The sequence below is a fragment of the Schistocerca gregaria genome, chromosome 2, assembly GCF_023897955.1.
Source record: "Schistocerca gregaria isolate iqSchGreg1 chromosome 2, iqSchGreg1.2, whole genome shotgun sequence".
Taxonomy (NCBI): Eukaryota; Metazoa; Arthropoda; class Insecta; order Orthoptera; family Acrididae; genus Schistocerca; species Schistocerca gregaria.
This window is the reverse complement of record NC_064921.1, coordinates 503833891-503860296: the sequence shown is the minus strand read 5'-3', so window position 1 is coordinate 503860296 and position 26406 is coordinate 503833891. Positions and strand designations below refer to the sequence as shown.

At 38.5% G+C, this 26406-nt stretch overlaps 1 protein-coding gene across 1 annotated transcript in view; it reads left to right on the top strand.

The window, feature by feature from the left end:
* LOC126328750 (zinc finger protein 311-like) overlaps window positions 1-9863 on the top strand; it is a 53142-nt gene extending 43279 nt beyond the window's left edge. The window contains exon 4 of the mRNA XM_049996066.1: window positions 5737-9863. Coding sequence (XP_049852023.1) covers window positions 5737-6484 — 748 coding nt within the window. The 3' untranslated portion in view covers window positions 6485-9863. The remainder of the gene's footprint in view (window positions 1-5736) is intronic.
* Window positions 9864-26406: the final 16543 nt, after the last annotated feature.

The following is a 26406-nucleotide window of genomic DNA, read 5'->3' as shown; positions in this document are numbered from 1 at the left end:
AGAAGAAATTACCACATTCCAACATGATCTAGACCTAGATCTTGGACTAAGCTACAGATCAGTCTCTCACCACAAGCACTTTTTTTTTTACTTTCACATTCTTTGGCTTCACCAACCCACAGCTTACTTTAACATTTGTTGATTTCACCAACTCACAACCAAATTTTCACATTCCAACGTAACATAGGCCTCAGGTTTCAGTACAGTTTGGTGCCTACTCACATCGTGGTTTTTCCAGTCACCAAAGATATACAAAAATCAGTAAGCAACCGTAAAATTCATAATAACCAGATCAGTAAAGTTATTCTGGTGCTCGCCATATCAAAAACAAATACAACCAATTCATATCTTCTGGCAAAAGAAATCGTTAGATTTAGTGATTATCACAGGCTACCGAGTAGTATTACCAGATTGCCAACATCCACAACGTCAATGAATTGCCAACATCCACGCACAACATAAGAGCCACTTACACCATAAGTGCTCCTTAGCCAAGCCTTATTATATTTTTATCAGCTTCCTTTCTCTTCAACTTGCCACCATATCCATCTAGAGTGGTGTAGCACTTACACTGTGTACAGTGATTCTGTCTCTTGTGACATTTCCTTCTGTAACTATCTGTTTCTGTCCTCTCCTAATCTTCTTTGTCTTGTTGAACGTGTACTGTCATTATTATTTTCATGTTGTTGTTATAAATGTCATCCCTTATCACTTCAAACAAAGAGGACAGGTTTCAGATATCTGTTGTGCCATCACATTGGGATTAATTATTGTTTCTCCAAATCAGATAAGAATAATGATGAGATGGTCTCTTTGAAAAGGATTTGGTATGTTTCTTTATGATCCTTGCCCTATCTGAAGTTGATCTCCCCCTTTAATGGCCTTGTCATCCAGATTTGTGAATTCCTGAACTTGTCACAGTAGCCATTTATTGTCATTTTATGGTGTTCTGCTTCTCTCAATAATCTTGACATTTAGTTTGTTTCAGAATTCTCCCCCTCCCCCTTGCTCCCCCCCTCTCCCCTCCCCCCCCCCCCCCCTCTCTCTCTCTCTCTCTCTCTCTCTCTCTCTCTCTCACACACACACACACACACACACACACACACACACTTACTAAAAGCCTTTTAGGTCTCAGTAAATGGCTGTTGTTTCCTGCTTCTGAGTAGTACCCATGAGATTTTCTTCTTTATATCTTGTAAAACATTTTCATTGATTTTATCTGTACAGCCGTGGTGAGGTTTTACAATGATATAGCATAACATCTGAGAGAAACTCGTGTTTCTTCCTTTACATAGAAAGCACTTTTTATACTTGTATTTGTTGTTGTTTTTGTTGTTGTTGTCTTCAGTCCTGAGACTGGTTTGATGTAGCTCTCCATGCTACTCTATCCTGTGCAAGCTGCTTCATCTCCCAGTACGTACTGCAGTCTACCTCCTTCTGAATCTGCTTAGTGTATTCATCTCTTGGTCTCCCTCTACGATTTTTACCCTCCACACTGCCCTCCAATACTATATTGGTGATCCCTTGATGCCTCAGAACATGTCCTATCAGCTGATCCCTTCTTCTAGTCAAGTTGTGCCACAAAATCCTCTTCTCCCCAATTCTTTTCAATACCTTATCATTAGCTATGTGATCTACCCATTTAATCTTCAGAATTCTTCTGTAGTAGCACATTTCGAAAGCTTCTATTCTCTTCTTGTCCAAGCTTTTTATCATCCATGTTTCACTTCCATACATGGCTACACTCCATACGAATACTTTCAGAAACGGCTTCCTGACACTTAAATCTATACTCAATGTTAACAAATTTCTCTTCTTCAGAAATGCTTTCCTTGTCATTGCCAGTCTACATTTTATATCTTCTCTACTTCGACCATCATCAGTTATTTTGCTCCCCAAATAGCAAAACTCCTTTACTACTTTCAAGACACTGTCGATTCCGTTCAACTGCTCTTCAAAGTCCTTTGCTGTCTCTGACGTAATTACAATGTCACCGGCAAACCTCAAAGTTTTTATTTCTTCTCCATGGATTTTAATTCCTACTCCGAATTTCTCTTTTGTTTCCTTTACTGCTTACTCAATATACAGATTGAATAACATCGGAGAGACGCTACAACCCTGTCTCACTCCCTTCCCAACCACTGTTTCCCATCCATGTCCCTCGACTGTTATAACTGCCATCTGGTTTCCGTACAAATTGTAAATAGCTCTTAGAAACATAGGTTTGCCTTTCCTTAACCAATCTTCTAAGATAAGTTTTACCTCACGTGTTCCAATATTTATATGGAATCCAAACTGATCTTCCCCGAGGTCAGCTTCTACCAGTTTCTCTATTCGTCTGTGAAGAATTCGCAGTATTACTTTGCAGCTGTTACTTATTAAACTGATTGTTCGGTAATTTTCACATCTGTCAACACCTGCTTTCTTTGGGATTGTAATTATTATATTCTTCTTGAAGTCTGACGGTATTTCGCCTGTCTCATACATCTTGCTCACCAGACGGTAGAGTTTTGTCAGGACTGGCTCTCCCAAGGCCGTCAGTAGTTCTGATGGAATGTTGTCTGCTCCTGGGGCCTTGTTTCGACTCTGGCCTTTCAGTGCTCTGTCAAACTCTTCATGCAGTATCGTATCTCCCATTTCATCTTCATCTACATCCTCTTCCATTTCCATGATACTGTCCTCAAGTACATCACCCTTGTATAGACCCTCTATATACTCCTTCCACCTTTCTGCTTTCCCTTCTTTGCTTACAACTGGGTTTCCATCTGAGCTCTTGATATTCGTACAAGTGGTTCTCCTTTCTCCAAAGGTCTCTCTAATTTTCCTGTAGGCAGTATCTATCTTACCCCTAGTGAGATAAGCCTCTACATCCTTACATTTGTCCTCTAGCCATCTCTGCTTAGCCATTTTGCACTTCTTGTCGATCTCATTTTTGAGCCGTTTGTATTCCTTTTTGCCTACTTCATTTACTGCATTTTTATATTTTCTCCTTTCATCAATTAAATTCAATATTTCTTCTGTTACCCAAGGATTTCTACTAGCCCTCGTCTTTTTACCTACTTTACCTACTTGATCCTCTGCTGCCTTTACTACTTCATCCCTCAAAGCTATCCATTCTTCTTCTATTGTACTTCTTTCCTCCATTCCTGTCAGTTGTTCCCTTATGCTCTCCCTGAAACTCTTTACAACCTTTGGTTTAGTCAGTTTATCCAGGTCCCATCTTCTTAAAAGGGCACCTTTTTGCAGTTTCTTCAGTTCATAACCAATAGATTTTGGTCAGAGTCTACATCTGCCCCTGGATCTGATACCTTCTAGTATCTCCAGGGTTCTTCCATGTATACAATCTTCTTTCATGATTCTTGAACCAAGTGTTAGCTACAAAAGTTATGCTCCGTGCAAAATTCTACCAGGCGACTTCCTCTTTAATTTCCTAACCCCAATCCATATTCACCTACTACGTTTCCTTCTCTCCCTTTTCCTACTATCGAATTCCAGTCACCCATGACTATTAAATTTTCATCTCCCTTCACTATCTGAATAATTTCTTTTATCTCATCATACATATCATCAATTTCTTTGTCATCTGCAGAGCTGGTTGGCATATAAACTTGTACTGCTATAGTAGGCGTGGGCTTTGTGTCTATCTTGGCCACAATAATGCGTTCACTATGCTGTTTGTAGTTGCTTACTCACACTCCTATTTTTTTATTCATTATTAAACCTACTCCTACATTACCCCTATTTGATTTTGTATTTATAACCCTGTATTCACTTGACCAAAAGTCTTGTTCCTCCTGCCACCGAACTTCACTAATTTCCACTATATCTAACTTTAACCTATCCACTTCCCTTTTTAAATTTTCCAACCTACCTGCCCGATTAAGAGATCTGACATTCCACACTCCGATCCATAGAACACCAGTTTTATTTCTTCTGATAACGATGTCCTCTTGAGTAGTCCTCGCACGGAGATCCGAATGGGGGACTATTTTACCTCCGGAGTATTTTACCCAAGAGTACACCATCATCATTTAACCATACAGTAAAGCTGCATGCCCTTGGGAAAAATTACGGCTTTCCTCTTGCTTTCAGCTGTTCACAGTACCAGCACAGCAAGGCCGTTTTGGTTAGTGTTACAAGGCCAGATCAGTCAGTCATCCTAACTGTTGGCCGTGGAACTACTGAAAAGGCTGCTGCCCCTCTTCAGGAACCACATGTTTGTCTGGCCTCTCAACAGACATCCCTCCGTTGTGGTTGCACCTACGGTATGGCTATCTGTATTGCTGAGGCACAAAAGCCTCCCCACCAACGGCAAGGTCCATGGTTCATTGGGGGGGGGGGGGTGTCCATGTATTTGTTATCTTTCTGTAAAACACATGTTTGTTGACATAATTACTTTTCATGTAGCTCAGTTGTCTTTTGTACTATACTCTGTAGAAGTTACCTGTACGTTGCACTTTATTTATGCTAACTTTTGTCGGCCATTCATTTTTCTTTTCGTTTTGTAGCATCATCATCTTGGTTTTGACAATGTTAATTTTTCAATGCTCTATTACTGAAAAGATTAAATAAATGGTATGAATGGAAAGCTACCTTGTCCTACTCCTAACCCTTTCCTAAATCTAGATTTGTTTTTATTTCTGTGTTCACAGATTGGGTTTTGTACACATTCAAAATTGTTTGGTTTCTTAAAAAGAGGGAGCTGACTACACTGTTACAAGGATGGCAGTTCAAATTCCCATGTGGGCATCCACATTCAGTTTTTCTGTGTTTCCCTTAATTGCTCAAGGCAAATGCTGTTGGAAAGGAAGTAGCTAATTTCCTTCCACAATCCAAGCTTGTACGTTTTGTAAAACAGAACATTCCAATGAAATTTCCATTCATAGCATTCTCATTCTAAAAGTATTTACTTATTTGCCACTATGACACACAAAAAACATAATCAGGCATACCAGTTAAAGCAATGTCATCAGTTCAGTTGAGGCAGTTGAATGTAAGATATTACTACAGACATATTTTCATCACTGTCTTGCAAGTGTATTAGAAGAAAATATGAAGTATGTGAAGTTGATATGTCATTCAGCTTATCCATTGGGAATTTTTAGTAATTTAGCAGGAGATATGTTTTTTCAGTGTTGTTGTTGACAGAATGCAAAATCAGTCTTGTTTGTTTCCTTCTATTCTGTCTCCATTGGTTGTATTTATTTGATGGTTTGTTTCAGTCCACATCATCAGTTTTGTTTCTTAGAAGATGAATATTTTCTGTATTACCATTTCCTTCATTTTATCCCATGGTGTTACGTTGTTACTGTTATTCATTGGTATACTGGCTTTTGTTGTATACTTGTGTTAATGTAGTTCTTATATCCGGTATAGCTTTTAATCAGAAGATCATGTGCCTCATCTTCCTTTGTTTCAATACCTTCCTATCACCTGAGTCATGTAGCACATTGGTTTAGCCAGTATTTTAATTTTTGGGAGAGCAGGCTTTGAATCTCAGTCCAGCTTCCCTGATTTACGTTTCTCGTGGTTTTTGTACCATATGCTGTAACCTTTCATATCAGTTACTCTATTTAATGGGAAATATTCATAGTAATTTATCATGTAAAATATAAGCATAGTTAAACAAGCTAACAGTACAAAGTTATTTGCATCATTTGCCATCACTATTTCTTACATGAATGAATTTCTTACCTTTCATGTTGAAATTCTGTAACTGTCTGACTTTGCTGGCAGGTGTCAGTTGTGTGGAGCGAGATTCGACCGAAGACCGAAGTTGGACCATCACATGGCTCTCTGTCACAATAAGCTAGGAGAGTCAGAAGACAACCAAAAATGGATAGGTCATACTATGACTGAAGAGTCAAGTAAACAGACAGCCAGTGATCTGGGTACTATGATGCCATCAGCGACACTGAGTCAACCCCATTTGCACAATGTAGCACCCACTTCTGCTCATCAGCACCGACCACTTTTACTTCACACAGTTCATGGACAAACACATGGACCAGATCATGAACATAGTCACACTCATGGTTCAAAGGTGACAGCAGCTCATTCACATGGCCATCCCCATGCACATCCTCTCCTGGCAGCTGCAGCAGCTCATCAGACTCTGAGTGTTCCAAACCAGCACCAGCAAAATTGGCATCAAATTATTTTTGGTGGAAGTGGTGGTGTGAGGGCAGAAGATGGAGCAGGTAACTTGTTAGATGGAGTTCCACAAGTTAAGGTAGGAATGCAAAGTGCAAGTATAAATGGAACAGCACAGCATCGGCTTCTTACAGAGATGCCATCTTTGGGGCACAGTACTCAAAACCACAGTGTTGGAGTAAGCATAGGCACTGGTCGAAATGTACTAGCATCTTGCTTAGCAGCTGCTGCACCACATCATCTTGTGGCAAACAGTCATGCTCCACATTTAACAAATCATCATTCAGTTACACAGTCTCGAGTAAATATGTTTTCTTCTGGTGAAAGCTGAAAATTTTTGAGTCCTTCCTTAGATCAAGTTGGTATTGGTGCTTTCAGTCAATGCTTTGACAAGGGCAGTGTTATCTCTTCACAGAGAATGTTATAGCAACCTCAAGGAGATTATAAAGGTCAGTTTCCATTTTGCAACACTTAGTTGTAAAAGTGAAGTGTTCCGGTCATATCTTCATGTTCTACCATATCAGATTTATGCAATGTGAGAGAACATTAGAGAACATTCCAATGGAATTTCCATTCATAGCATTCTGATTATAAAACTATTTATTGGTTTGCCACTATGACACAGAAAAAACAAAATCAGGCATACCAGGTAAAACAATGTCATCAATTCAATTGAGGCAGCTGAAAGTAAAATATTGTTATAGTCATATTTTCATCATTGTCTTGCAAGTTTATCAGAAAAAAATATTAAATACGTGAAGTCGATATGTCATTCAACTTATTCATTGGGAATTTTTACTAATTTAGCAGGAGATACATTTTGCAGTCGACATTAGAGATGTGTCTAGAAAGAAATCATGACATTTGTGGATGAAAGGGAGGAAAGTATTGGAAGTTGTAAAGGTCTGTTGGCACTGAATATCATAGATACAGCAGACGTTAGAAACTAGCATATATGAAATTCCGACAGGAGATGAAGAGGTTCAGTCCCATAAGTCAGAATCAATTTGGAGCATGAACACACAAAGCACATATAGATTATTTCAGCCAAGAAATGGAGAATCAGTTGGATACTATTGCGGGTACTTTTTATAGTTGGTAAAGTAAGAGTAAGGAAACTCTGTCCAGCTCAATGATTGTCGTTAGGGTAGGAGCTGTGTGAGAAAGCAGGCTCTGCTGTCCTTTTGCTGTGCTTGTTCCACAAATGTGCTGGGTGCTTCATAATGGGGAGCTCCACCTTTTCCCTGGTGAGTCATTGCTTCATCACTCATTTTGAAACACACAAACAACACATCACAACATGGTATTCACTTTGGAATGCCCACAGTATTTTACACAGTATTGTTAGGGTTAGATTAACGAGGGCAGTGGATGAACACAAAACATTAATGGCCCATCTTCACACTTCTACAAATCCAGAATGAGGGAGGATTGAGTCACCATCAGCTGTGCATAACAGATCGGTGAAAAATGTTTTGTGGCTGTAGACATTAATAGACAAGTAGAAGGTTACAGGGAATTCTGCAGGTTCAGTCCCATAAATCAGAATCAGTTTGGAGCATGAACACACAGAGCACATGTAGATTATTTCAGCCAAGAAATGGAGAATCAGTTGGTTACTATTGTGAATACTTTCCATAGTTTGTAACAGAAGAGTCTGTGGAGTGTGGAAGCTCCGTCCAGCTGTGATTGCCTTTATGGTAGGAGCTGTGTGAGAAAGCAAGCTCTGCTGTCCTTTAGCAGTGCTGGTTCCACAAATGTGCTGGGTGCTTTATAATGGGGAGCTGTACCTTTTCTCTGTTGAGTCATTGCTTCATCACTCATTTTGAAACATACAAACAAAATGACTTGAATAATTGAAATATGTTTTTTTGCTAAGTGTTTGTTTGTTTATCATAACCCTTCTCTTTTCTCCAAAACGAAACAGAGTCATGTTGAGTGCTTGTTGTTATATTAGCACATATTTGCATTAGTGTGTTTGTTATCTCTGTGCAAGAGAATTAGGAATTAATTTGGTCTCTCTCTTTCTCTCTCTGACACACACACACACACACACACACACACACACACACACACACACACACACATAAGTGTGTTCTGAAAAGTGATAATGCCTCTGTATTGTCTATGTGAAAACTCTTAAAACTTTTTAGATGAAACAAATGTTATTAACCTTCAACATCTTTAATCTTGATGTCTACATATTTTTTTCTCAACGTAGTCACCCTGGCACGAACACATTTCTCCCAGTGAGAGACCATTTTGTTAATACCATCACTGTAGAATGTTTGCACCACTTCAGTATCTAGGTGAAGTCGCCAAAGGTGCTCTTTTAAGTTTTGGAAACATGTGAAAATCGCATGGAGGATCATCAGTGACAATCAAATGAGGGAGTTGCATTGTTGCAGAAGTTCCAGCACTCATGTGTGGTCTGGCATTGCCATGCTGTAGGAGAGGGCACTCCATATGTGGACAAACTCGTAAGAGTTTTCACATAAAAGTTTCAGAGGAATTGCTTTTAAACACACCCTTACATATATATGAAATGGTTTGTAATCTCAAGTATGTGCTGTTAATTAATAAAGTATGAAGTAGTGGGATATGTCATAGGAATAAAGAAGAATCTGCTTAAACTCAGGGAGAACTGTGCAATGTCCAAATAGTATGGATATATACAGACAAAACGCATTAGTTATTTTGGATGCCATCTCATGATTTAAAATCAGTGATGGTGTAAAGTCTGTGCAGTTATTGTGTTGAAAACTGTAGTACTTAAGAAAAGTATATTTTATAGCAGCTAGATATGTTGAAGTTCTGTTCAGTATTGGAATCATGCTTCTAGAATTTATAAGATGAAAGCTGTTTAATGAGAAGTGTGATGGGAATTTATGAACTGGATTCCTGCACTTGTAAAGTTACTGTGATAGCAAGTTGCAGAAAGGGACTGAAGCTTTAAATAGATAAAATGATATTATTTTGACCTTTTTATTGGATTTTACTCACCATCTAAAATTTATGCAAGGTGTATGACATCAGATTTTTGTATAATGCTCAGATTTATATAGTATGTGTAATCATCCATAAATTCACAGCATATCAGTGACTGAATGGAATAAACTCCAATTTTGATGTGCTGAATTTGTGACTTTTTGTACCATATCTGTATTACTAGTCTATTTGATAGGATTATATTTTATGAAATATTTTGTGATGCAGAGTTTATCAGTTGGTCTCCTGAATTAATGACCATGTGTCACAGTACTGAACATTGAATTTTTTAATAAGAAAAACCTGAACATGTTCTCAAGGGGGAAAACTTCCTCAAGAGCAAAAATTGCTTGAATGATATTACTTAAAGTTCTGCACTTAGGTTTCAGATATGTATGTATTTTTGTAGTATAGGTCTCTGTAAATGTCTTTCTTTCAAGCAGAGCTTATGTTAATTTGGCAAACTGATAAGCTATTTATGATAACATTTGCCAGTCATTATTGTACAAAGTATAAATATCTGCCTAATTTCATTTCTAATTAAAATGAAACCCAGTGATTTAGATGCCTCTTTACATTAAAATGTATCATATGTTAAATTTTACTTTATTTATTTGCTTAGCCCTTGCATCGTATAATGTATGGATGTACAGTATACAAGACAACTAGTACATGTATGATTCTAACATGATACGAAAGAAAGGAAATTAATATTTTCAGAACATACTTTTTTCAAGATTTAAATTTAGAGGGCATGAGGTTGGGGTCATATAGTTAATACAAGTTTGCTTTCAGGTACTCAGCAACTGAATAAAATGTGTGTTTCATTAGGATTTCTTTTGCTTTTCAGTATAAAGTATTGGTTTTCTTTTGATTGATGGGCATAGTTTGTTGAAGAGTGGGCTTGCCTGTATTTGTCATCACATCATGATTTCTGTTGAATTTTTGGCACATCAGATGAATGTTTGCCTTAATTCACATTTTATGATTGTGCATTTCTCTGTTTGTCACAAACAGATTTACATTTTTCTGGAGAAAGGAGAGTTTGTAGAGTGTAAATACAGGGCACTGGCAATGTATTTATTTTTTTGAATATATATGTGGTGGTTGATTGCATTTGTACTCTCTTCATTACTCTTATTTTTCTGTAAGGAAAATTATTTTGTGAGCAGCCATCCCAAAAAGGATGCCATTTACTGTTACTGAATATGCAAGTCCATGAGACATAGCTTTCAGCATGTTTGTATCAAATGAAAATGAGATTTCTGGACACTTAGCAGACTGTCCAGTTTTTTAGCACTTTCTATATGTGGTGGCACCACTGAAGTTTACTGTCAGTTCAAACTCCCAAAAAATGTTGCCTCTGATACGTGTTCAGTTTCTTTGCCACCAATTTTTAGGGTTCCATGTGGGCTGGCATACAAACAAAAAATTAGAAACGGTGACCACTCTCGTGCAGGTGAATAATGGGCATAGAAAGTATCAGAAACACTTCACTTTTGAGTTTTTGTTCTTTTTGTAGTAGTCTCTCCGCCATCTTATGTGTGATCGTTACATGAATTTATTCAAATTTTGCCGCTGCTGCTGAGAGCAGTCCACCTCATCTCCTACTTCCCAATAGCCCTCCTTGTCCCAGTGTCTTCTCCCATCCTGACATCTCCAATCCTTTCCCTGCCAACCTGATTCATCTCTCCCAGAAGCCACTCATAAACATGATTGCCATGGCTGCAGAGATATGTATGTGGGTTAGTGTGATTTTGTGATGTTTAAAGTGTGACTGCACCACTCATTCACTACAAGTGATAGGTTAGCTTTTCTTGTTTCGTGTTCCTTCCTTCCTGGAATACCCATGGTCATAATATATTAATATATTATTCTAGAATGAGATATCACAAATAACTTGTCATTACATCATAACCTTTTCTGTTTTCATCTTGAAAGATCACTCAACAGTTACACATTAACTTCAGTTTTAAAATAGTATTGTACATACAATGGCTGCATTAAGGAAATACACATTACTCTGAGAAAAGTGTCACACAGTTTACACTACTGCATTCATGAAATTCTGTTTAACTACATATTCTCACATCCTGCTATTTAAATTCTGTGGAAGACATCTTTTGAAACATAACAGCCAAATGGAAGTGTGTGCATTTAAATGTTGTTTTATACTGAGGAGCAAACCTAGGTATTTGCCTTACGACACACAGAACTCTTCAAACAGCTAGAGGTCTGCGTGGATGTGAATATCTGCAGTAATTGTTACCTTGCGTGGAAAAAGTGTGCGTGATTGCGGATACCAGCAGGTTATCTGTTGATATCTGCAATAATTGCTCTGTAACTAAAAATTAAAAGACAACTTTATTGTATGCTTTATGAAAAACTATGCGTTGCCACAACCATATCTTACACGCAATCTGTGAAACACGTTCTGGATAACTCTATGAGTATGAGGTTGGTGAAGATGTAAGGAACAACTAAAGATTACAAGAATCTGCTGTGCCGGAACATTTGATTGTTCACAGCAAGTGACAATACTCTAAGGTGTGCCGGTCCATTTGATTGTTCGCCACCAGTTGTCTACTTTTCTAATGGCGTATGAATTGCTGTAACACATTTCATTGAGCTTCACAATTACATAATTTTTTTTTTTTTTTTTTTTTTTTTTTTTTTTTTTTTTTTTTTTTTTTTTTTTTTTTTTTTTAATGTGAGGCTTGACTACCACTAAATAGGTGTGATTGTGCAGTGCCCTGGAGAAGGATATGTGCACTGTTAACATCCGCTAGGACTAAATATCACCTTCTTCCTGGTTTTTCACACTTAAATGTGCATTCTGTTTCCATCCTGTAAGGAGCTGTCTTGTATATAATCCCTGTTTCTTTTGCAGTAACAGAGCTCAGTTATACAATCTTCGAAAGCGGCCACAATAAGGTAACTAGGCTCTACTAGGACAAGCTAATCTTTGGAATTTTCATTTTATAATTTCTTCTCTGTTTGTTAAACACATATGTCATCATTTGTGTTAAGTATATTTAAAAGTACACTATGCAGTGCTTGGTACAGTGAAAGGAGTAACATGTTGACATAATTTAGAATTGTTTTAATTGATGTATGTATGATAAACCAAATATGTGACTAACATTTAACAGTATGCATCAGAGCACCATATGACAACTTGTGCCACTGTAAGCTCTCGCCTCATAATTTTAAGAGATCTGATTGTTATTTTAATGATTGGCTATTGGACTATAGGGTGAAACACTTACATCAGCCATAATCATTTAGAAAACCAAATTGCAGCCTAACTGTGCTTGACATAGCTATAATTAACCATAACAGCAGGTAAGGTTTTTCTGAAATAAAATATGACGTCTTTTACATTAATTTATTTATCTTCAAACAGTGGAAAACACATCTAACTGTATCACACACATTACACATTCCTCTAGTGATACTGGCAGATTATAAAGCTCAATCACTCTAAAAAAGGGAAAAAAGGCTGCGGATGATTCATCATTTCTGTACCAGTGAAATATTTCGTTCAGTGCACTATTAAAAACTTTATAATTAAATTTCACATATGTATGGCTCATGCCTCATTCATTACATGTTCACACAACCATGTCTGCCCCACTACTGTCTCACATGCTCATTACCAACTGGCATTGTCATCGTGATGGAGTAAAGCTCTGTCTACCAGAAAAGGCAGCACACAGCAGAAAGTTCAAGAAGCTAAAGCTTGCCAGTGAGCACCTGTACTAAGTAGTAGTGTGCAAGGATACTGCCCATGGTATCCTTACATCCCCACACTTAATTGTTTTGCAAAATGCAAATTAAGTCAAAAATAAAATTCAGAATCCTGTGACATTTACAAACACTCCATGTAGATTAAGATACAACTTAGACATTGAAACACTCGACAGAACCTCTGTGGCTTTGCTACATTTTTCTACGGAGCAATACTCCAACTAATTCATCCCTAAACAATTACGTCAATTTACTACTCTGACTTAAGTTACAGATATCACAGTAGAGATTACTAGTATGAAAATGTTATCCAAACATGAAATACAGAGTATCACACAAATTGGATACATGAAAATCATATTGAAAGATTTAACATTCTGAAAAAAAAAGCACAGTAAATATATAGTAGTACATTAAGTAAGTAATTAAAGGTGTGTCTCTGTGTAATTTTTTCAATTAGTCATGTTTGTCATCGAAAAGTATAAATTACACTAAGTATTTTCTGTACATATCATATGTCAAGTGTAAATAAACAAGTGTTAAGAAAATTGTTAAGAGCCCAGATGTATAAATAATGAAGATTGGAACATAGCAAGCATTATGTACTGCTTCATAAGTTGCAAATATAAACATTGGTTTGAAATTTATAATTATTAAGCAATCAGTGCCCAGAAATAATCTAAATCTGGGCACTGACTGCTGAATAATTGTAAATTGTATATTCTTTTCATTGTTCATGTTGGTTTATTCCCAGCCAGAATGCTATTTCTAAACAAGACATACATAAACAACAATGATGTAGGAAAAAACAGATTGCTCCTTACAGTAAAGAAGACATGTTAAGTTGCAGATAGGCACAATTAAAAGACACTTACATAAAGCTTTCAGCCACAGCCTTAATGGGTAAAAGGGAGACACACACCATTCCTACACACAAGCAAGCACATTTCATGCACACACGACCACCAACTCCAGCATCTTGGGCTGGAATGCAACTGTCACATGAGATACAAGCAGTAGTTTGGAGGAGATAGGGAAGTGGAAGGAATAGTAGTGTATGGGTGGGAAGAGAGATGAACACCGTCTGGTGGAGTGTGCAGGGACTAGGAGGCCAACAGGAGTAGTGTCAGGAGCTTACGGGGCAGGGAGGTGGGGAAAAAAAAGGAAAGTATGCGTTGGCAGAGAGTGGAAAATAAATGGGGTGGGAGATGAGAACGAGGAGGAGATGATAGTACAGAAGGGGGTGGAAACTGTTGGGTGGAGGATGGGGGACAGTAGTTTAGTTACTGTTGGTTGAAGCTGGGATAATTATAGGAGGAGACAATGTGTTGTAGGGATAACTCCCACCTGCACATTTCAGAAAAGCTGGTGGTGGAGGGAGGGATCCAGATGGCTTGGGTAATGAAGCAGCAATTGAAATCAGACGTGTTATCTTCAGCTGCATGCTGTGCCACAGGGTAGTCTACTTTGCTCTTGGCCACAGTTTTGCAGTGGCCATTCAGCCTGGTGGACTTCTGGTTGGTACCCATACCAATATAAAATGTTCTGCAGTGGTTGAAGCAGAGCTGGTAAATGATATGACTGCTTTCACAGGCGGGTTGGCCCCTGATGGGATGGGATAAACCAGTCACAGGATTGGAATAGGGAGTGTTGGGGAGTGTGTTGGGTAGGTTTTGCACCTGTGTCTTCCACAGGGATATGATTCTTGTTGCAAGGGGTTGGGATTGGGAGTGGTACAGGGATGGACTAAGATATTGAGGAGATTGGTTGGGTGAGGGAACACCACTTTAGGAGGGGTGAGAAGTATCTCAGGTTGGGAGTCCCTCATTTCAGGGCACAATGATAGATAATCAAAGCCCTGGTGAAGCATGTGGTTCAGTTGTTCCAGTATGGTGTTATACTGGGTTATGAAGGGGACACTCCGTTGTGGCTGGTTTTTTTGGGGGGGGGGGGGGGGGGCAGGAGATTGGGGGTATTAGGGGAAGCGGCACAGGAGATGTGTTGTCAGACTAAGTCTCAGGGATAGTGTCAGTCTGTAAAGGCCTTTGTGAGACCCTCAGCATACTGAACAAGGGATTACCTATCATCAAACCCTCAAAAAGGGACGTCCTACCCAAGACAGTTCCCACCCCTCCTTAAGTGGTGTAACATCACCCACCCAACTTCCGCAACATCCTAGTCTATCCCTATGGCATACCCAATCACAGCCTTTTGCAACAAGGATCATATCCCTGTGGAAGGCCCAGGTGCAAAACCTGCCCAACCTACCCAGCAGTTCCTATTCCAGTCCTGTCACAAGTTTATTCTACCCCAACTGGGACCAGGCCATGAGTGAAAGCAGCGATATCATTTACCAGCTCTGCTGCAATCATTGCACAGCTACTTACCAGCCAGGTGTCCAGCAGGATGAATGGCCACTGCCAAACTGTGGCCAAGAGCAAGATAGACCACCCTGTGGCACAAAATGCAGCAGAAAATGAAACACTTGATTTCAATGGCTGCTTCACTACCTGAGCCATCCAGATCCTTTCCTCCATCACCAGCTTTTCTGAACTGCGCAGATGGGCGTTATCCTTACAACACATTCTCCGCTCCACAATTATTTTGGCTGCAGCCCACAGTAACTACTGTCCCCACACCCTCTGTCTTGCCATGTCATCCCCATTCTCATCTCCCATCCTGTTTATTTGCTGCCCTCTGCTAATGAATCAGCCCGTCTTCCCTACTCCTCTCCTTTTTTTCTCCACCTCCCTGCACTACAACCTTCTGCTGCTGCACCTATTGGCATCTAGTCCATGCGAACTTCGCCAGACACCATTTGTGTCTCTCCCTACCTGTACTCTACCATTCCTTCCCCTTTCCCACCTTCTCCAGATTGCTGCTTGCATTCCACATAACAATTGCATTCTGGCCCGAGATGCTGGAGTTGGTGGTCGTGCACATGAGGTGTGCTTGCTTGTGTGTACGAAGAGTGTTTCTCTCTTTTACAGGTGAAGGCTGTGGCCGAAAGCTTTGTCTGCAATTTAGCACGCCTTCTTTCCGGTAAGTAACAATCTGTCTTTTCCTACATTGATGATATTACTACTTGCAGTTTTCTTTGCCTGATAAACAACAGTGAATTAGCACGATGACCCTTTTTGCAGAAGTGTCTGTTGTTAGAGAAACAAAGAAAAAAATACATCTGCATTATTAATGCCTTGTCATTTTCTAAACACTGAAGTCACTTCCACTCTGAAGTTTTTATTGTACCGGAAAAACTGATGTGTGAGTAGGTGCAGGTACCCTCCTGCCCCTGCTGGACTTGTGCTGCTGTCAAATCAGCAGCATATGGTAGCAAAGGTGGCCCACATCCAGTGACACAGTGGGTAACTCAGTCAGTTGCCCAACTTTTGTGACTTGCAGACAGCTTTGCTTATGAGTAGCACAACCTTGATTATATATGAAGGGAATGCAGCCTGCTTTGGTTGATGCATTCAGTGAACTGCTGCTGAGTAGACCTTTGTTGTTGTCAAATGAATGGAAGGGTGTTGCCCTCCCATAGGAATGCTGTTTGTTTGGGTAGCACCTAACGCTGTCAGCTGTCGACCTATGGTCATCTGTTGGTATATCTTTTGCACACCTTCCACATGCACCTTGCGTGATCTTGCCCCCCTCCTCTTAGGCTCTGCAAAATCATTATGATGCTAGCAGCTGGGCACACTGCAATGCTATTCCTGGCTACACCATCTCCGACTGGGCCTTCAGTAAGCACGCGGCAATCACGTCGCCCACGTTGCTCATTTTACATCTACATGAAACAGTCCAAACCACCACTATATGCCAGGTATCGCTGAATATTCGCACTTGTGCACGCAGTACTTAATTAGCATATATTCACTGGCCTTACTGGCATGCTTTAAACCAAAAGGTCTTCTTCACTGCTACTTCTGCACAATCTAATCACTGCATAGTATTTTCTTTACCTACACTGACTCAATATGGCTCAGTCTGAAACACTCGCTACCTCTCCCTGTCAAAAAACATAATGATTTTAAAACATGCTCTGCCTGGGCATTGCTACTGATGCATATTCAGACAATTAATATTTCACAGTTTGTATCTGATGACTATCTGTTATGCATGAAAAACAACAGCAAATTAGAAATAAGATTGGACGTTGCACCAATTCATGGTTCTCTTTCAACAGTCTTATTATTTTCTGCGTATTCTTTGGCAAACGGTTTCAGCGGTTTTGGACATTCCAGTTCCTCTGTGTTTGGGTCTTGCATTACAGTTATCCTGTATGGACTCTGATACATGAAGTGGAATTTCTTAATCTTCCTGTCATATCTTTTGGATTGTGGGTGCATTCTGCACCCAACCAAGTCTCCTAGACAGTACACAGTAGGATTGACCACTCTAAATGAACATAACCTGCCTGGCTGTGGCTCTCTATACCACGTTCTCTGCCACTGCCTCAATTTTCTGTGCCCACTCTCACCCACATAGTCCTACAAAACCAGGTGAATCAGGCCCAAACCTTGTTGCAATACTTCTCTCGTACCTCACACACTGAAAATATTGGCCTCCAGGAACAAGAGAGAATAAATAATCCCACGTTGAAAAACTTTCCAACTTCTTCACCTCCTACTCCCGCCATGGAGTACTACTAGCCACCAGCTCTACATCAGTCTCCAAACCTCACCCGCGCCCCCTCATAGCTGATAAATCCCACCTCGCAGACCTACTACTTTTACCCAATCTTCAAAAATTTTCTCTCATCACCATACAGAATCGAGAATGTAAACAAATCCAAAATACAGTTATGAACCTTTCCTCCATAAGCATTAATCCCATAGAAGTAGCAGTCCTTTCCAAAGGCCTTATTTTTACACGACTCCCAAATTCAATCGTGCTGGACTTCTCTCCTTTTCCTGGTTCCTGCAGTGGAAACACTTTTTCGCCACCAATCCCTCCAATCGGACTCAACCAAACAGCAATTTTGAACCCTGCCTGACTTGATTCACTCCTCCATCCATGATCCCTCCCCCCACCCCCCCCCTTTTACTGTCCCCTACCCCTACCGTGGTGCTTCTCCCCCTCCCCATCCCAGCTTCCTCCTTGCCCCCTCCACCCAGACTGCTTCTCCCATCATGTGCTGTTGCTCACAGTCTGGCCTCGGCAGACAGAGACAGTGTTCATGTGTGTGTGTGAGTTTTGTTTGTGGTAATGTGTGTATGCATTCATTGTCTAAATCAGAAGAAAGCCTTTTGGTTGAAACCTTACTTGTATAGCTTGTTTTTTCATTGTGCCTGTCTGCAACTCAACATCTTCATTATATGGTAGGTAGCTACCTATCCTTTTCATAATATTGTCATTATTCCATCCTGAATTTTCCATTGTTTGATTTTATCTTAATTTATTCATCTTAAAGTAATGGAAAGCATGTTTAACTGTATCACACTCTTCCTCTGATGATACTGACAAATTTTAAAGAGCATTCATTCCGAAAAAGCCGTGGATGATTCAGCATTTCTATTCCAATTACGTACTTTCCTCAACGCACAATTAAACACCTTATAATTCAGCTTAAGGCATTTCTGGCTCACAACTATTGCATTACATGTTAACGCAACCAGTCTGTCCCACTATTGCCTCGCGTACACGCTGTTAACTTGCATTTTCATCATGAGAGTGCCCTATTCACCAGAAAGGCTGGGAGACTGTAGAAAGTTATAGAAACTAAGGATCATCAGTTAGCACCCGTTGCTAGATAGTTCGCTGGCAATGTATTGATCATAATATCCTTACACCACAACTTCATTTGACTTTCTTTTGCAGCAAAAATATCCACATAAAAATCGCAATATCAGCTTCAGTAATTATGACTATAGCTTATTATTTGCCAACCACATAAAAAATATGGCAGGCCACATTGCATTAACATAATGCTTATTTAATTATAAGGTCCATGCTAAAATGTTAAAAATCTGATACGAAATTTTCTCTTGTCAAATGGTTTTTCACATAAATAAGGAACAAATACATTTTGTGCCCTATTATATGAAAAATAGTTTAAATCAAGAAAATGGAAAATCCAGAATGGAATAATGACACTATTATGAAAAGGATAGATTGCTACTCATCACATAGTGGAGATGTTGAGTCGCACATAGGCACAACAAAAAAAAAAAAAAAAAAAAAAAAAAAAAAAACTGCAAAACAAGTAACCTTGTGGCCAAAAAGGCCTTCATCAGAATTAGACAAAACACACACACACACACACACACACACACACACGACCACAGTCTTTGGCTGGCCTCGACAGCCAGGGACTGTAATCATGTGTGTTTGCGTGCATGCGTGTGTGCACATGCATGTATGTAATTTTGTCTAATTATGATGATGAAGGTCTTTTTGGCCAAAAGCTTACTTGTTTGACAGTCTTTTTGTTGTGCCTGTATGCAACTTAATATCTTCGCTATATGGTGAGTGGGAGCCTATACTTTTCATAATATTGTCAAAAAATGAGCTTAAATTTGATGTGACTGTCATTGTAATTCACATCAAAGCCAAGTGCAGACTTCAGGAGACAAAAATTCAGGCAGGCAAAAGCCTTTTCTCAGAGCAGTGATGGGTTAAATTGGATTTAAAACTTTTAATATAGCCATATTGTATACTCACAATGGTTCATTTAAGTTGCAGAGAAATAAGCAAAGAAAGAATCCAAGAAGGTGGAAATAGCTTGTGAATTAATATGAAATCTAGAACTTAACATGTATGAACTGCTTCATGTCATACATTAAAATATCATGTGGCAATCTACACTGCTTAATTGTTGCTGAGGCACAATCATATATAAAATTTTAGTTCTGTTAACATGAATACAATTACAGCCAAATAACTTATAATAATCTAGAGAATACACTGACTGTTTCTGTAGTATTGCTCGAACTCCACGCTTTGAACAGAAACACGATAGCAGAAAAGCAAAGTGATAATCAGAACAGTGTTGTGCAGCCAAAAGAGCAGGGCACAATTATGCTGTTTGGTACATTTTTCACAGAAGTACAATGGCTAAATTGCTGCATACCTTCCTGTGTATGACTTGCATATCACCACTGTACGACGGCTGACAAAAATTATCCAACTTTATTTTTTATTGTTGAAACCACCAATTGTATCAGGGTATATGCACTCTTTGTGTTTGTAGATAACGAGTGTGTGCATGCCTGAGTTTTTTCATGACTGAGGAAATAACCAGTCGCTTGTTAGCCATTGAGAAGTGAACATGTGTAAGTGGTAGTAGTCACATTTTGCATTGTGGGCAAAATACAGAAAAAGTGATACAAAGTTATCGCATTAAATGTTGTTTTAAGCTTGTCAATTCTCAGTTTGAAACAATCCTGGCACCACACAGGTAAAGGAGTGGTACAACTGCTTCAGATATGGCCGCCCATAAATGAAAAGTGAAGCACACTCAGGTGAGCCCTCTAGGTCCACAAATGAGGTTGTTACTGACCACAAAAGGACCCTGATGATGCAGGATATATGAATCACAATCAGAAAACTTGTAGACTAGGTTAAAATTAGCATTGAATCTATTCATTCCAATTTGACAGAAAATTTGGACCTCAGGAAGCTGTCAGCAAAATTTGTACCAAAGTTACTAACAGCTGAGCAGAAGCAACTTCTTTCGGAGATCGCACAGGGCATGCTGGATATTGTGAACAGTAATACCAACTTTTAATCCCTTCAGACCTTTTGGCTAAAATTGTGTATATAAACATTTACTATGTCAGAAGCATTTTTTCCCAATGGAAACCTGGGGGTACACATTTGTGGATGTTAACCTTTTCAACAAGTGCTGACAACTGTTGGGCATCACTATGAAAATATCAGCAAGTCGATGTAGCAGTGTGCAGCAGCTTGTGACCACTAGAAAACAATTCCACTGTATAGTTGAATATTGTTATTTTTATTTTGCATGGTAAATATTGAATGATCTTTTTACTGTTTATTACAATAGAGAACATTTTGTAATTAGATATGTTAGTCCATAAAATGAAGCCAGGTGTACAAAGTATGTTTTGAAAACAGATGCATTTCTTTATATAAATCTTGCATCTAAAATCATAAAGAAAAATTTCCCTTCCTCAGAAAAAATTCAGGTCTGAAAAGGTTAATACAGTGATCATTGGTGATGAGTCCTTGGGGCAATAAACCAGAAACAAAGTTCTCATAGCACTGGATGCATCCGTCATCCCCCCCAGAGCCAAAACAGCGAAGCAAGGCAGCAGCAATGTGAAACTCGTGGTGACTGTCTTTTTTTACTCCAATGGCATGGTCAGTCATAAGTATGTCCCAGAAGATACTAACATCAGTAAGGAATACTACCAAGAGGTTCTGTGTCACCATGAAGTGATGAGGCACAAGCAGGCAAACTTGTGGCCAACAAGCAGTTGGCACCTCCATCACAATAATACAGCCACTCTTTGTTCTCAATTAATTTAGAGTTTTTTGGCCAAAGAAGATACATCTATGGTTTGTCAGCCTTCATATTCCCCTGACCTAGGAATGAGTGGCTTCTGGCTTTACTCTAAACTGAAAAAGACTCTGAAAGGGACTAGGTTTCAGAACAGGGAATACATTATGCAGTTGTGCACCATACCAAAAGAGACTTTCAAGCAATGCTTCCGGCAGTGTTGGGAGAGGTGTTTAGAAGCTGAAGGGAACTACTTAGAAGATGGTTAATGTCAAAAACTTTCTCTTGATAAAGATGGATTTTATAAATAAAATTCAGATGCTTTTTGAACAGCCCTCATATTTATTCATATATTCTAATTAATTTAGGCACTAGACATCTGTTAGCTCATTGGGCTAGGAAACCAGCAGTGAGATTCTCCAAATCTCCAGTTTTATCCTAACCCTAGCACTACTTGTACTATAATGCCTATAGAGTACATAAAATTTCAGAAACATGAAACTAAATCTAGCAGAAAAGAAGAATGCTCCCCACTAACAAACTAGGTAGCATACATATTAATTTAAGCAAATAGTGCAAGTCCATTAGTTGACCAAGATGAGGAAACGCTCCGTCTAGAATTGCAGGTTTTTACTATAATTGGTTGGCTTCATGATGGTGTGTGCTCTTCACTGATTTGAATAAAATTTAGCTGATCTCTCTGTATATAAAGTAGTGCATTATTTGAATTGTTCATTTACATAATACTTAAAAGTCAGAGAACCTTAACAAATAAAATCCACAACCTTGATTATAACATTTGGTGCAGAAGAATACAAAATGTGTTAGCAGTTTCTACCCTACACCATATTTTTACCCAGAAACCAACAGTCTCCTGTAAAGAAAATGTTAGATGAGAAAGCAAGCAATTTAAGTTGGGTGAGGATAAAATAAAAAATATAGTCACCTGGTGTATAAAAAATCGCTATTAGGCACCAGCAAATGTCTATGAACAATATGAACCACAGGTACCTGTTTCAGGAGAAGAAAAATGATCATACTGGATGGGATCACAAACGTTGTCCAAACCTGAGGCCCAAGCTGCAGATATAACATTTTTGCATGTGACTTCTTGCAATTCCACCCACATCTCCGCTTTCCACAGATACTGATGGTAGTACATACATCTGAGAAGCATAACTGTTTCTGTGGTTTGATGTGAAACGTCAGAAGCTGTCATGCGTTGAAGTTATTTATGTTGGTAGCTTTCACAACACGCTACACATGGAGTTGAAGACCAATTTACTTGGAACTGTATCACAAGACCTAGGTGTGCTTGTTCACACAAAGGTCATCATAATTGTCTGATTGATTAGTATAAACAACTCACCTGCACACCAGCAAATGGAGGCAGCAGGACTCTAGTGCTCTCCATCCTTTTAGTCAGTTGTCATGAGTTTGAGGCATAACAGTTGACACATTAGTGATTAAAAAGCAATCTAAATAAGTATAGGTATAAATTAATGTAAGAAGATTATATCCCGCATGATATTAAGTTAATCATTAATTTTGCTTTTTTCTAAAATTAAAAAAAGCTGACAGTTCTCTTATGGAAAGATTAGCACATAAGGTCACCCTCAAAAAAGTTCACATTGTAGTTGATCTGCCTCACTGTTAAGAAGGTATCACAAAATCCATATAAATATGGCTTTTTCTGATAGTCTCTCTCTCACTGTGTTCTCACAGGGTACTTAAATTCCAGAGACCTTGTATGCTGTGCATTCCATACATCAGTCACAATAAATGTTATCATGTGAAACATGTCAACTGTGCAAGCATGGAATACATATTTAAACAAAAAAATTATATAGCTGCATGCTGGCCATTTACAGATCTTTTTCTATAGCAGTGACAAATTGTTTCTATTCAAGGAATTCCTTTACAGTACATGAATTGTTACAGAGAAATGTCTGTAATCTATGTTTGAAAAAACTTGTCAGGCATTTTGTTTCCATGGACAGATTGTCAGTGAGTTTTATAGCTCCAGATTTCACCCCTTTACTGTCCCAAATTAAGATTCATTAAAGGGCAATCAGGATATTTTTTTTATTCTAGTGTTGTACAGGGGTGGTTTGAAAAGTTCTCAGAATGGAATAGGAAAAAAGTACTTACATCACTGTCACTTTTTTTTTAATTTTTCAATGTAGCCTCGGTGTAGATTAATGCAATTGGTCCATCGATTTTCCAAAGCTTTGATCTCATCTTAAAAATGAGTTTCCTCTCCAGCTATCAATTCTTCGTTTGAAGTGAATCTTCATCCACAAAAAAAAAATCAGTTTTGGGAAGAGATGGAAGTCTGACAGAGCTGTATCAGTTGAATAAGGTGGGTGTGGCAACAATTCATACCTTAGTTCGTGTAATTCTGCCATGGTGACGGTACATGTGTGTGGGAGTGTATTGTCTTGATGGAAGATAACTTTCTTCCTTGATAAACCTGGCCTTTTTTGCATATCTTCTGATGCAATTTGTACAGGAGGTTAGCACAGGATTCTCCAGTAATTGTTTGCCCAGTGGAGAGATAATCTACAAGCAGAATTCCCTTTGCACGCCAGAACAATGGTACTATGACCTTTCCCATCGAAGGAATTGTCTTTGCTTCCTTTAGTGGCGGAGAATCAGCGTGTTTCCATTGCTTTCACTGTTGTTTTGTCTCTGGGGTATAGTAGTGCACCCAAGTTTCATCTGTGGTCACAAACCAGTGGAAAAAATCTTGTTAATTTCTCCTAAAGTGGAACCAACGTTGTTCTGATACATCCAGTCTCCAGCGTTTTTGATCCAGTGTCAAGTCATGGCACGCATCTTGCAGATAATTTTTTCATTTCTAATTCGTCAGTTAAAATGTGATATACCCTTTCAGATGACATCTGGCAAGCGTGAGCAATTTCACGCACTTTCAACTGACGAACCTCCATGACCATTTTGTGCACTTTTGCAATGATTTCTAGAGTAGTGACATATCTTGGCTGACCACTGTGCCGATCATCATCTAAGCTCTCCTGACCAAATTTAAATTCATTTGTCCACTTGGCAACAGTTTAATATGAAGGAGCAGAGACCCCTAGTGTATTCTGGAAATCAGCATGAATGTCATTTGTTCTAGAATCTCTATTTTTATTTATTTTTCCATCTTCGCAAGTCACTACTCAGGAATAACAACAGACCCACATCACAGCCACAGCGCTCTTCCAAGAGAACTGATGTGGCACGTGTTTACAGGTAATCAAATATCACGTAAAGAACTCATTGCACTAGCACTGACTTCTCGTGGTGATTCTGAGAACTTTTCAAACCACCCTTGTACTTGCAAATAGCTCTGTTACTTTCAAACACAGATGAGTTGTTGGTAACAAATTTCATAAGTGAATAAATGTACTGAGGTGCTGTGGTTGTTATTCCTAGCTATTTAAAGAGCTGGCCTGCAAAATGTGTATATATGAACTCCACATGCACAATTCTAATTACTTTGTTTTGTACATTGAATACTTTTTGCCTGACTGAGGAGTTATCCTAGCATATTGTCCTCTACGACATATGCAAAGTAGTTGAACCTAAATGTTTTAGCAAATATGCTATCTTTTTGTTTTTCCAGTTTAATTTTTCATCAGTAATCACACCTGAGATCTTCGAATGTTCCTCCTTGATTGTTATTTCTTAGTGGTACACTAGGTTAATAGGGGATGAGATATTGTTGACAGTACAGAACTGGATGAGTCACGTATTCTCGAATTCTAAAGATGGCCCATTTTGTGCAAAAACAGTAACTTTCACAAAAACAACATTTCACTGTTTTGTCTGTTGATGCTACTTCGTTCAGCTTCACGTCAATTTTTGTATCATTTGCAAACACATTTAATTAAGCCTCCTGATTCAAATAAAATTGTAAAACATTAACAAAGGGTGAGAATAGTAGTGTGCCAGTGATTAAACCCTGTGGGACTCCCATTGTAGTTCCCTCCCCCCACCACCACTACCCTTTTGTATTATTCTAACTGCATAAGGTAAATTTCTGCATTCTGTTTAATAAATAAGGACTAAAATAATGTATATTCTGAACTACATATTCTGTAAAAAACTTGATTTCTTTATAAGAATATTATGATTGACACAATAAAATGCCTTCAATAACTTGGAGATCCCATTCAGTATATTTTATCATTTAAAAATTGTATTATATGCTCAGTAAATGTATAAATAGCTGATGCAGTGGAGTGGCCCATTTGGGATCCAGTCTGTGACTGGGTAAATACCCCTTTACTAAACAGGTTGGTGACAACCCTGGAGTACATCGCCTTCCCAAAAGTTTTTGAAAATGATGCAACAAGTGGCAATGGGCAATAGTGATTGACATTTCTTAATCTCTGGGAAAACGACCTAAATTAATGATGCATTACAGAAATGACTAAGAATGTTACAGTGACAAATTTATTTATTTTGAGATATTCTCTACCCCTTTACAAACTTCTACTTTTTAGAGCAATGATCTTGCTTACTTCAGATGGCAATATGAGATTAATTTTAATTTCACTAAATATCCTCTCTGTACTTCTTCAATGTACTGTTATGTTTTCTTTTCTGAAACATTTGAGCAAATTTTCTCACCTGTTTGTAACAAAACATTTTTAGAAGTGACAGTTTGATAATCATGTTCAAAGAATAAAAATTCTTTATTCCAGGTAATCTTATTTGTCAAATTTTAATCTCTCCTCTACATAAACCCATTAATGGCAAAGAAAGCAGTTCTGGTTTTTACATCTGGGAAGAAAAAAAATGTTGTAGTGATCAGGCCTACATAAGTTTTCTGGACATCAAGCAAATACTGTATCATAAAGACATTAGTTTCCTGATAAGTTCAGTTACTTCATAAAAATTTTTATGTCTGTACTTTGCTTAAAACAAAGACTGCACAGTGCTCTCTAAACTGCTTCTTCAGTAACAGCAGATTTTGGCACAAGACAGGGAACTGCGAGGGCAATGCCTTCAGTATATTAAACATGTAACTTCATTTGTTCCAA